The sequence below is a fragment of the Solea senegalensis genome, linkage group LG7 (assembly GCF_019176455.1).
Source record: "Solea senegalensis isolate Sse05_10M linkage group LG7, IFAPA_SoseM_1, whole genome shotgun sequence".
NCBI classification, from domain to species: domain Eukaryota; kingdom Metazoa; phylum Chordata; class Actinopteri; order Pleuronectiformes; family Soleidae; genus Solea; species Solea senegalensis.
The window spans coordinates 3,367,892-3,381,222 of NC_058027.1; the positions used below are offsets into that span (position 1 = coordinate 3,367,892).

At 44.7% G+C, this 13,331-nt stretch overlaps 1 protein-coding gene across 12 annotated transcripts in view; it reads left to right on the forward strand.

Annotated features, from left to right (window-relative positions):
- The first annotated feature begins 3,472 nt into the window (after positions 1–3,472).
- The window catches only part of baz2ba (bromodomain adjacent to zinc finger domain, 2Ba), a 31,737-nt gene continuing 21,878 nt past the window's right edge, over positions 3,473–13,331 (forward strand). For all 12 annotated transcript variants that reach the window (XM_044030322.1, XM_044030328.1, XM_044030325.1 and 9 more), the window contains exons 1-7: positions 3,473–3,676; positions 7,561–7,752; positions 7,842–8,003; positions 9,157–9,353; positions 9,446–9,658; positions 10,188–10,814; positions 12,357–13,134. In XM_044030322.1, the coding sequence (XP_043886257.1) occupies positions 3,496–3,676; positions 7,561–7,752; positions 7,842–8,003; positions 9,157–9,353; positions 9,446–9,658; positions 10,188–10,814; positions 12,357–13,134 (2,350 nt within the window). In that variant the 5' untranslated portion in view covers positions 3,473–3,495. The remainder of the gene's footprint in view (positions 3,677–7,560; positions 7,753–7,841; positions 8,004–9,156; positions 9,354–9,445; positions 9,659–10,187; positions 10,815–12,356; positions 13,135–13,331) is intronic.

Below are 13,331 nucleotides of genomic sequence, written 5' to 3' on the forward strand. Positions count from 1 at the left end.
CTAATTTGTTTGGGGACCCACATAACCCAGTCCACCTTGAAATGTAATAGGTTATGTTATGTTATGGGGATTGATTTGCTTTTTGTCCCTATAAGAAAGACAAGTCCTCATAATGTGACTGTGTAAACAGATTTAGGTCCCCACAACATGAGTAACACACACACACACACACACACACACACAGTATGGGCGGTCTTTTGTAACATTGCTACGCATGTAATTAAGCACCACTACTTACATGCACCACAGACACACAACACCACAAAACAAAATGCATGATGTAAGGCCACAAACCAAGCAGCCCCGGCCATTACAGCGCCGCTATATGCACGCACTCTATCTCTCTTTTATTCAGCCCTGCCCTCCTTTTCAGATCATACTGACATGTGAAGGCTCCTATATGAAGGGCACATGCAATCATAAATCCGCAGAGCTGTTTATAGCCACACTATCTCCTGAAGGGCCATTGCATCCAGCCACTATTAGCTGCACGCGCTGACAGCTGGGTGCTGCTGTGTGTGTGTGTGTGTGTGTGTATTTGAGGATGTGACTGTGAATTCGGGGCTGGAACACATCTTATAAATCATAGTTGAGCCATTAGCATAAATTCTGCTTCTCCTTGCGCATATATACGTGAGACCTGCTGTTTCTGGTTCGCTCTGCGCTGCGTTGATTGGTCGGTGTTGTTCGAGTCAAATTGATTTAGCTGTTCACAGAGATTATAACGCTTGCCTTATACCGCCACTGTGGCGTGCCGTTAATTACCTATAAAATCAAGCTAATTCTGATGCTAAATCCATTTTAATTTCTTGTAATTAAGTCAGGATTGGATCCTTAAATACCTCGGCGCTCCATTATTGTAGCAATCACTGTTGTGGCTGTGCATTTGGTGGTACATTGCGGAGCTCAATCTTATTATTGTTATTAGATATAATTGCACTAAGTGATCAGTTTGTAGTTGTTGGTGGAAGATAGACTTGCCTTGCAGTCGTTTTTTTCCTCCCCTCTTGCTGTCCTTCCTCTCTCCATCTCTCATCCCAGAGAGAGGCCCTATGAGAGACAGTGAGAGATGAGATGGGATGAGGGGGAGGGTGGTTCTGCTTTACACCTCTGCAAAGAAGGGATTGCTTTTTTTGTTGTTTGTTAGAGGGAAATCAATTCTGTTCACATCATCACATTTTGACAAGGCGAGGCATTAAGCGCAGATATTGAGAAACGACAGGAACGGTTTACAGCCTGTCCTTCATCTCCACACTTTTCCTTTCTTCTGCCTTTTTTTTTTTCCTCCACAGAAAAATCAGAGTGTATTGTCTTGCTTATCCTTTCTCCCCTTCAATCTTTTTATCCCCCTTTCTATCTTTCTCTGTTTTTTTTTCATTTTTTTTCTCCTTCCTCGGAAAAGGTAGGGAATGATCTGCTTCACTTACCAGCTGACACCACATAAGCTCGCTCATCCTCCGAGACATGCGCCTTTTGTTTTCATGTGCATTATGATAATTATGAAGGGCCACAGCTCCTCTCCATTTTCATCACACATCTAATGATACTTACATTTTTTTTTGTCAGGAGCAATCAGGGGGGAAAAAAATCACTCCTTTTTATCTATTGAAAGAATCCCTTTTTCTTTTTTTTTACTCTTTCACATTTGACATTTAAAGGATGACAGCTGAAGTGAAGGAGCACAGAGTGTGGCAGCCATTCATCCAACAAAATGTGGCAGAGAAGTAACAGTTCCTGGTTAAGATTACAATAAAACTCCTCATCCTCACTCGGCTGGAAATGTAATGCTCGTTTTTCGCTTGCTTCGCCTCATAATTTGGCTCCTAAACTCACATTCGTTCACCTTGCATGAGAGGCCTGGTTGGAAGGACCTTTGACCTTGCTCATAATTACACAACTGCCGTTCCTTTCACTGCAGCAATGGCAGCCATGGCTGCCCAAGTCCGATGGCACACCAGCCTCCTCCCAGTGGACTGCAGCAGGTTTTCTTGTCATCTGCGCCTCTCGCTCTCCCTCTCTCCCACTCTCCCTCTCTCTTGTCAGTGTTGCTCCTGGCGAAAGGCTGATACTTGATATTCAGAGGATAGCAGCTTTTGTCTCAGAGATTTAATCAGTGGCTCTGCTCCCACTGCAGAGGAGAGAGGGAGGGAGGGTGGTGGAAGGAAAGAGAGATGGAGGCAGAGACTGTTTATGTGTAATGACACAATAACAAAGCCTGCCTGTAAAACACAATCTGCAAACTGTGCTTTTGAAGGGGATTTTCAGTCCTGGATTAGTGTCAGGCAGAGGGATACGGAAAAGGAGATGAGAGGAAGAAAGCGTCAGGTTGACGTGATAGACAGGGGAGGTGATTTTTGTGTGGGTGCGTGTCTGCGGTGGAAACGTGTGACTGTTTGTCCACTTTTGGGCGCACGCGTGTGTAAATTCACGAGTTCTGACACTGTTTTGTATTTATTTGCCTGCACAAGTTAGCAGCTGTGCCGGGCTCAGTGGCTCTGTCTTCTCAGTTGTAAGCAAACAGGGATTAAGGTTGAATGATGTGAGTGAAATATTTTGGCTGCCGAACGGCCGAATGAATGTCTCTCGCGAGGGTTTGTGTGGTCGGTCAGTTGATGATGGCTGGCATGGTGACTCCGTGAGACTGATAATGGACAGCGACTGAGCTGCTGGTTAATGCATCCATCATCTAAAAGCCTCTCCATTTAGTTTTAGTTCCAAACTGAAAGGACTCAGGGAGCAATGTTGTCTTCAAAGGCCTCAAAGAGCTCTTAAATTTAAATGACATTCCTTTTCATCAAAGAGGTGTAAAGGGATCTTTGTTGTCGAGCACAGGTGTGTGTGTGTGTCTGTGTATACTTGTATTTGTTACCAATCTAGGAGCATTTTTGGCACAAACGCCTACCTTGTCTGGACCAGTAGTCCTCATCGAGACCAGAACCTGCTCCTAATGAGGCACAGCCTCATTTCTGAGAAACTGGTTAAGTTTAGGGATTAATTGTGGGGGCTTAATACTGGTTATGGTACGAGTGTGTGCTGCTGCCTATCTCTTCCCTTTTAGATTTTGTCTTATTTCTTCGCGAGGTTTTCACTAACCTCTGTAATTCCAGCCTCAGCTCAGCAAACCTTTTGATAAAAGTGTCCCATTGTAGCACAAATGTTCTCAGCATGCAGGTTTTCTTGCATGAAAATGCAAAACTTTTTTTGTGTGTGCAAGTGTCTTTAAAGATGTCATCTTCTTTTCTACTTCATATAGCTCACGTCAATAGAGGCTGTGAGCCAGTGAGCATGGCTAAATAGAAATATTGTTCCTGGGAAGTGAGATGTGAAAGGAAAAGTGTCAGGAGATGTGTGCGTGTGTGTGTGTGTGTGTGTGCTTGAACATGTTGTGTGAGTGTGATAGTATGTGTGTGTGAGTTGGAGCATGTGCGTGTTTGTGTGTACGGGTGCGTGTGCTTTGCTATTGTAACCCTGCTGATTGGATTGTGTTTGACAGATATGGAGTCTGGAGAGCGGCTGGCCTCCCCTGCGCCCACCCTGTCTGCTGCTCGCACCTCCTCCCCTGCGGCCTCTTCCTCCTCCTCCTCCTCTTCGTCCTCTTCATCATCCCCTGCTCCCCACTCAAAGAGCAGCCTGGCCCCGAGTCCCTCAGCACTGGGATCCACCCTAAACACCTCTGGTAAGAAAACAACTCTTTTTCTCCCTCTGCTGATCACCTGTCCCTTTAAAAACTATGCGTACTGGGGGGAAAAAAAGATAAACCAACACACAACACTGTCCATGTAATCATAAAGAACATGACAGACATGGCTGCTCCTCTGTCTCCATGCCACTCACAGTCCTTCTCATTTCTTTACCATGAAAAATGACTTTCCCCCACTATTAATTATATAGTTATTTTACAGCCTGTGTGAATACACCTCTCTCCCAGCTACAAGGGGTTGTTTTTTTTTCTTCTGCTACCCTGACAGCTTGGGCTGCAATTGAAAAGCTGCTGCATTAATGAATCCCAAACAATTAAGGGGCTCTTTTGTGTGAGAAACACACACATGCTTCGCCATGTCTCCTGACAACCTTCAGCTCTCTGGCTCCAGCTGCCTCAGAGTCAGGCTCAGCACGACACTATGCACGCATGCACAAATGTTTGTGTGTGTGTGTGTGTGTGTGAGAGAGTGAGTGAGTGAGTGAATGTGTGTGTGTGTGTGAGAGAGAGAAAGAGAGAGAGACTTTGCCTGCATGATTTAACATTTGTCAGCCACTCAGTGTCTAGTCAGCCCTGTCCAGCATTCAGCCTCTTTTCTATGTATTGGTCAAAGCCATTAGGCAAAGAGGTGTGTGTGTGTGTGTGTGTGTGTCATTTCTGTTGCTTCTTTAGGACCTTTCCTTGTATAAACATTAAACCAGTAGTCTTCGTGAGGACCAAAGCCTGGTCCTAATGAGGCAGAACCTCTCAGAAAAGTCCCGAGTTATTGTTGAAGGTTAGAGGAAAGATGTGAATTGTGGTTATGGTTAAGGTTAGGAATTAGGCTTTGGTCAGGCTGTCCAAATGAATGGACGTCGATGCAACGTCCTTAAAAGGATAGCTGCGCAAACCTCTCTCTCTCTCACTGAGTGTGTTTGTGTGTGTCTTTGTGTTTTTCTCATATCCCCCGTGAGAGCAAGTGAATCATTTGCTCATACTCCCCCTTCTCCTCATATCTTAATGTCTTGCTGTTTTCTGTTGGCCTACTACACACACGCACAAACCGGGATTGTGTACCGCTGTTTTTTTCTTTTCTTTCCATGATAGTCGTGTCTTTTGCTGTTACCAGAAGAGGAAGACAAAAAAAAGAGAGAGCAAAATAAAGCCACTTGTTTTGTTTTGTCCTGCGTCTCCTCACTGTTGCCCCAAAGAAGATGCCATTAGGAGGATCTTCTCCTTATGCATTATACATCCCTCTTATCCCTCTGTGCCATTACGTGTGCTCAGATTTTCTAGATAAGCGATTTTTGGACTGAGCGTGCAAAGAAATGCTGAGAGGCAGGCTGTAAAACTGAACTGCTGCGCTTTGTGGGAATCAAGCGAGGCACTTTTTTCATTATATATGTATATTTATATATATATACACCTTGTTTAGTGCGTGAACTGTAACGCAAAAATATGCTTTATATAAATGCATTTAAAAAAAATCATTATCTCATTAGAGGCATCAAAATTAAAAACAAAAACATTGTAAAGCAGAACAACAAGAAAGTGTCAAGTGTGAGAGTATCAGGCACAGATATTGTGTCATCACACACTGTGCAGACATTGATTCAAGGTCCTTTGCCAATGTGCCAGTGAAAAAAGAACACAAAAACAAGTATGGACTCTCTCTCTCAGTGTGTGTGTGTGTTTGTGTGTGTGTCATTGATGAGGATATCACTTGGAGAATAAAAGCTGATCGGCGCTTGTAGCACTTTTCTCCTTCTGGGATCAACTCACGGATGCAATTAACTTAAATCTGTCTGTGGAAATTTGATTGACTGCAACAAACAACAAATTAATCCCCCTTCGGCAGCATCCAAACATGAAAAAAGCAGGCGGTGCAGTTTGTCAAAGAGGAGGAAGGATTGAAACAGAAAGAGGATGAGGGAGAGAGGCAGAGACACTGAGTGAAGGAAAAAGAGAGTGGGTAATCCTAGGTATGTCTGCTCTGTGCTTCGTTTCTCGCCTGAATTTTTTTTAGATTTAATTATTCCCCTGCATTGGAAGCCTGCATTAATATTGAAAAGGCATTTGCAGATGCCACTTTGTGTTGCCTAGAAAAGGAGTGGGGTGTGGGGGGGGGGGGGGGTGGGCACCCCGGGCACAAGTGAATGCTGTGGCTGGCCTTTCTGCCGGTTGCATTGCAGTCGTTTATCTTCGTATCCACGAGCTGACTCTGCTGAGGCGTCTCTACATATTCAGCATATTCTAATGACATTCAAGAGGCAGATTTTGCTGTCTTGTGGTCATGAGGGGCCTTGAAACCAGCACAAAGGGCCGCGCTCCCATGTGTCACCCTGCTGGCATTTTGTTGCGAGGGTTTGTTTCTTGCCGCAAAGCCACAAACCCTTTTCTCACTTTAAAATAGTCCACGGGGCTGCGTCTTCATTTCCAGTGGTCCTCAGTGTTTTTGTGTGGAGCGCACGAAACTGGCCCCACTGTGTAAAGTCGCTCAGTGGGTAATTAAATCCCGGACTGCATTAGATGAGAACACCCTGCTCCAGTGTCAGTCTGTTTTACATTTTTCTGTGGCGTGTGCAAGTGTATAGTCGTTTGACATTTTCATCCGCATTGTGCACAACACTTTCCTTTTCTTCAGTCATCACTTTTTTGCATGTGTATTACCTGGCTTATGCAGAGGCATCAAGCAGGCTTGCTCCCCTCCTTTGGAATAGAAATTGAATTTGCATGAAATATGCTCACACCAAATTGCATCTGACTCTGGGAGGAGGTAATACGTGGCAGTCGCCCCTGCCAGAAATGATTGTGCTCAGGGAAACGCTCGACGATGATGATGTTGATGAAGTATTCTTCTGTGCTGAAATTGAATGCCAAAAGGATAGAGGGAGGTTAGCTTTTTTACACCTTATACACACACACACACACACGCACGCGCGCTACCCTTCTTTCACATCGAGTCTTTGTCACTATGCAGCTGGAGAAACTGGAGAAATATCAATACACAAATACCTTTATGCCGAAATTGGACTGTGACAAAATGGTCTGTAAATTTAAATGAGAGTGTGCTACTGTATAGACATAAGCATCAAGCAGTAGTCGGTCTGTCGCGCTTTGAAGCAGATGCCTTTTAAAATGAAGTGCAGTGCGCTCAGCGGACGTTAAATCTGAAGCTAATTCTTACACAAATAGAAGACAGTTGCTCTGCATTTAATTCAAATGTCAGGTGGATAAGAAGCAACACATGCAGCGGCTGTTCAAACCTCATCTTTACACCTTGTCAATTTTTACATCAAGAGCTCGGCGAGGTAATTTGAGCACAGTGATATCAGTCTACACACAAAACATATATATATACAAAACTAACACGAGGCCAATGAGTAATACTTGAGGTTCAGTAAACAACTGTCATCCCAGCAATCATGTCAACATTCCGCTTTATGGAAGAAAGGATTGTTTCCTTGTTGTTTTTTTATTTATTTTTTTAAATATATACAAATAATAACATTAAATCATCGGGAGTGTGTATTTTTAGACTGATAAAAGCAAAATTCAGCTTCTGTGTGGAATTCATCCTTTGATCCTGTGAAATAGGAAGCAGTGGTTTAAAAACTCAGAACTGACGTTAAATAGGCCAATAAACAATTGTCGGCAAGAAACTGGAAACACAAAGTCTTATGTTACACAAACAGCATCCTTTCCTCCTCATACAGGTCAATATGTTGTGCACATGTTTGTTGACTGAAAGAGAACCAGTCATAAAACGAGTATATATAACTCTACTTGTTGAATTGTAGCACTGGTCAGTGTATGCCTGTGCTCAGCGCTTTGATATGAAAGCATGTCAACATGTCCTACTTGGTTTGGATTTATGTCAGGCCGTCTGTTTGGAGCAGCGGGAGAGCAGCCCTTCATTGGCTCCACATTGTCAAGTGCCTTCCCTTTGGTCAACCACCCAGCCTTCGGAGCCCTGTACACTGCCGGAGCAGGCCGGCCGGAGTTTGGAGGCCTGGGCTCCCTGGGCATGTCAGCTGCTCTGGCTACCCACCCACAGCTAGGAGCTCTTTCTGGTAAGACGGGGACTTTGAAAAACTTTTAGCAGCAATTGGCTAAATGGGGATGTGTCATCATTATTCTCCTCTCCTCTCTTCTTCAACAGAGTGGTGGCGAGCTGCTGAAGCCCACGGAAGGGGAGCTGCTGCCTACCTCCCCTCTTTCATCAGCTTTCCTCCTTTCTTCGCCCCGCACATTCAGCCCAACCACATCGCCAGTCCAGTTCAGATCCGGATGCCTGGCAAGAATAGCCACAGCCCACCCAAAGGTACAACATCCGCTTCATCCACACAGCACTGTTTTCATTTGAAAAACAACGACACTGATCAGGATCAACACTTACATCTTTGAGAGTTAAAAACGAATGGATGTGCAGGAACAGAGACCTTTGAAAACAATTTATAACAATTTATAAAACGTCCATCAGTTACTGTGACTATTTGTTATACATTAAAAAAGGTACAAATGTTTTATCAAAGCATTTAGTTAGTGGACTTCATGTGTTTCTCTTGATTTCTTGAATTCATCTTGAAGCTGCTCCTCTAATCTCGACACACGTAGGTCCTACAGAAGCAATGAAATTTACCAGGGTCTTTGAATGCGTCTCATAAGCTGCTCCTGCTAGCTCAACACACCGTGAACCCTTACTTTCACTAGCTCTCATGCGCTGGAGTTAAGAACATTTGACGAATAATACCGGCATATTTGAACCAGGTTTTTTTTAGAAATGCCCGTCCCTACTTTGTGATTGGTTCTTATCAGCCACAACTCAACTATCAGCTATGAATGAAAAAGATACACCCATTGTCCACGCTTGAAAACTGAAAACTCCCCATTTTTAGTGTAGGCAGGCAAAAACTGAGACCTTTAGAAATGATGATGCTGTTACCTGCATTCACGTCCCAATTGGTTCTTATCAGCCGAGGCAGAGAAGAGAGCGTGCCTCCTATTTACACTGGTGCTGAATGGTCACATGATATATGTTTTCAGGCGTGTTAATATGGACGCAGATTGCTTTTATCTGTAAACAGCATTTTCAAATGAAAACACAAGGACGACGGCTAAATACATTTCGTCTTGTGATGAGATTTCTCCCTCTCAAGACACATTTAATGACTTTCAGTCCTCACTTAGTGATTCTGTCAACCCCCCACCCCTCCCCCCTCCTATACGTCACACTCTTTTAATTTCACAGTATCTTTTAATTTATCTTTTATTATGTAAACCACTCATGTTGGGCTTCTGGCTCACACTGCTGGCATGTTTGATGAGATGCACATATAAATCAATATTTTTTTTATCATCCTTACTTAATTCTGCTGTTACTTCCAGATATTTCATTATTCTGTGTAGCCGAGTTCTCAGATAAGAAGGAGCTAATGGGTAAATGGGTACATGAGATCTGCTTTTTGTGTTTCTAGGGGTGAACGGGGCAGTGAATGGCAGTGGGATCTGTCCTCCCTCTACACAACCGAGCAGCTTTTCCACAAGTCCGGCTCCTGTCCAGGCATCGAGCAAGACTACCAAAAATTCAAACCCTGCTAATAGTCACTGTAGCAGTCCTCAGAGCAATCCGGCAGAGTTGGCGGAAAAGCCGATCGAGAAACCGAAAGAGAAGGTGAGTGCCGACACTAAGTTTAGAAAATGACATTTGAAATGCAACAAGTTAGGATAGTTTTTTACAGTGAAGCTTGTTCTGTCTTCTTGCAGAAGCCACGCAAGAAGCCAGCGGACACTTCTGTGGCGAGCAACAGCGAATCTGGCACATCCTCCGACAGCTCCAGCGACGGCTCCCTCAGCAGTGATCTAGAAGACCTTGCGGAGGACGATGAAGACGACGATGACGATGACGAGGACGACGAGGACGAGGACAAGCAGAGTGAATTGTCAGAGTCTGAGAAGAGGACAAAGAAGAAAACAAAGGTGAAGTGTTGTGTTGTGTTTTTTTTTTTTTTGTGAAGCCTCAAAATGTACATTTTAACCGGTAACATGTCAGTTTTTGAAACTGGAACTTCTTAGGCGTCACTAGCTGTAGGTCACACTGGTTTCCACTAATGTGTGGTGTGTTTTGTGGCCCGCTTTCTTCTAAATTGAAACATAAGGTACAAAGTTGAGTGCTGTTGAAGAAGACCTGGAACTAGTGATTGAGACCATTAAATCTTTACTGGCATTATAAATCAAGTGACAAGTAGAAGCTCATTTTTTTGAGTTCTTCTGCAACCAGTCACTGCTGTTTCTGTCCAACTTCCTCGGAATCATGTTTCAAAGGGGAAGCCTACTACCTTTTTATATATACAGTCTGTGAACAATGCACTATGCTTAGCTTTCTGCACTCGGTGCACAGAGCTGTCATTTACCGAAGCGGAGTCCAAAATGTCAGATTGATTAAAATAAATTATCATACCATGAGACTGTTCTTTGTTCTCACACTTTTTGTGTGTTTCCTGCTCAGGTTTTGATACCCAGCACTGGAACTGCAAAGACTGACAGAGCACTCTGTGGGAAAACACAGGGCAAGAAAGACACACAAACCCAGAAGGTTCCCTCTAACCCCCCAACCCTTGTCCCCTTACCCCGCTCTGCGTCCCCTCCTGCCTTGTCCCAAACATCACCGCTGGCTCTGCACGGCTCCCGCTCTTGGACAGAGGGATCACAGCAACACTTCAGTGTGATCCAGTCCACTGGCCTGGCTGTCAGCTCAAAGCCCCTAGCTCTCCTCGCTCAGTCCCGCAGGGAGACCTCGCCGTCTTCCTCACCCATAGCCCTCACCACATCTCCAAAGGCGCTCTCCAGCACCGCCTCGCCCAAACCTCCCAAACTGCTGCCCTCCTCCTCCCCGCAGCACCTGCCCCTCTCCCTCTGCTCCTCCCCTAAGCCTCTCTCTGTCCCCTCACCTCCCCACTCAACTTACCCACTGTCTACCTCCCCGAACCCTTTTGGCTTGACCTCACCTGTGACGAGCTCCCAGAAGTCATCGCTGAAGCCGCCCCAGCACGCTCCTCCCGGCGTCAGCAAATCCAGCAAAAGGAAATTGCTGGAAGCTTCACTCGCGCAGATCAGTGAGTTCAGGCTCAAACAGGTAAGACGATGTGAAAACGGCAGCTGAATAATGGCTTCTTCTTTTTTGGAAAACCAAACGACACACAGCACTCTGCATATTCACAATAACATGGGAAACATATCTGCATAGTCAGCGTTTGTTAACAGAGTTATTCACAGCAAATTGACAGTAATTAATTTATCCACTGGTGCTGAGTTTGCACTTAGATTCACCGTTACATGTCTCTCTTTACTTCATCACTACGACACGGTTATTAGCTCTTTTAATCTGGTGGCCGTATAGCACATTTAACTCTAGGCAGCCGCAGACCTATTACTGGTGTGAAAACTCACTTAGAAAACAATATATTATTTACTATTTCTGGTTTTGTCTTAAAAAGCCTTGTTCAAACGATTAAATGGCTTTCCGCAAACTCTTGCAAGAGCAGACCGACATCAGAGAAACTCAATTTACACGTTAGTTTCCTGCACTAATCTTGACAGAGGCAAGAGTTTTGAATGAGTAAATGTTTGTCATTGTCAACAGCTGATGGCTTCCTTAGTGTAAATAGATCATTATTTGTGAACACATTAACAAAAACATGTGCTCTGCAGCGTTATCGCCACGTGTTAGTTCAGCAGCTTTATATGTAAGGTTTTCTAACATCACTCCTCTGGATTTTAACGTCCATACACTGCAGTTTGACAACAGGTAGTTAAACTTTGAAGTATTCACGGTATTGAAGTGACTTACGGTGGTTACAGTTTTTTGCCTATTGATAGAAATGCAGCCTCTGCACACATGGTGCTGTATTATTTATGTTTCTGGGAAATTCAGATGAAACACTATTACAAGTGGCATTTTTATTTGTTTTGACTTCACAAATTTAATTTCTTCAGATGAAATATGAATGATAGCCCAGTAATCAATAAGCTAAACCCATTGAGATCAGCCTGTTCTGTGAAAAATCATTTCCCCTCTCTTGTTTTACCAGTGTAGAGAAGTTTGCAACGAGCTAAATTCCCCTTGTGGTTTCAGCACTGTTACTGTATTTCATGGTCTGTGAAATTGATTTGTTTCACTTCATATCACATCCAGTTGAAAGTGCAACATTAAAGTCGAACCTGCTTTTGCTTAAACACAGACTGAAGCAAACTTGTCATCGGTGAAAAGACGAGACAAAAACATACTCGGCTGCACGATGATAAGGGACGACGGAGCTTTTCAAATTTGCACACAAATAATTACAAATAAGAAACACTCGGTATCGCTCTAAAATTATAATCTTGGCCGAGTACAATGCCTTTGGTTATTGCATTTATGTTCTTTTTGTGTCCCAGAAAGAGGCTTAGACACAGTTAACTGTACCAGTGTTCTGCATTGTAGTTTTGTCACCTGCTCAAACAATCAACAGTGATGCAAACTGACAGCTAGAGCAACTCTACTTTGTCCCGTTTCTTTTCTCATTTTTTCCCTAACCTTCTTTGTTCCTCTCATTCTGGTTTTTCCCTCTCCCTCCCCCTGACTCTCTGCCTGTCCTTGTTCTCTCCCTCTCTCTCTCTCCTCCTCCTCTATTCCCAGACTCTCATGTCCCAAGGGCAGACATTCCCAGCTGAGCTAAAGAAGCAGCAGCAGGGGCCAAAAAAGTCTCCCAAGAGGACGTCTCTGTCTTCATCACCATTGCCACCTGCTCCGCCTCATCCACCCCAGAACAATCACTCCAACCTCTTCCTCTCGAGTGCCCTGCTGGGGCTCCCTGAACCCCACCACCCAAACGGAGTCATCCAAAGCACCACTCAGGACGCACCTTTGGCCCTCATCAGCAAACCTCGCAAAGACTCAGCCTCTCAAGGCAAGTCCCCTCAGTGCGACTCCGAACCTGGGTCAATGCCTGTCAATCTGAGCACAGGGGCGAGCAGGACCCAGGCCAGTGCCCAGGCTGGGCCTCTGTCACAGCCCTCCACTACCTCACCCCATGCAACAGGCCATGGATCTAGAAAGAACAAGTCCCCCAAGGGTAAGGGACAGACACCAGGGCTCGCACAGGGACCGGGACAGGGACCAGCAGACCCTTTAGCTGCCTGGAAGGGCTTCTCTCAGAACCACCTGGTACAATCTCTTGTAGATTTGTTTCGCGGAGGAGAGTCTGGGATCGGGATTCCTGGAGTTAGCATCCCTGGAGTTGGCATTCCTGGGGTGGGGATTCCCGGGACGTGTAACCCCACAGCTGGTCTCCCTGCTAACAAGGAATCCGACGACTCCGGAGATGACGACGACGATGAGGATGACGACCTTGACGACCTTGAGGAGGAGGAGGAAGAGGAGGAGGATGAGGAGGACTCAGATGACAGTCTCTCAGGTTTGTACCAGAGTGATGATAACGTTCCCTGAATCGTATTGATCTGTGCTGCAACTCATTTTTTAGGTTACAGAATTTATAATTTAATCTAGAAAATTTGCGAAAAACATAAAGAATTAAATTAAGCATAAAGGGTCAGCGTGCAATAATTTGTGACATAAATGATGAGACTGCAGAGTGCTACAAACTCAGCCCTG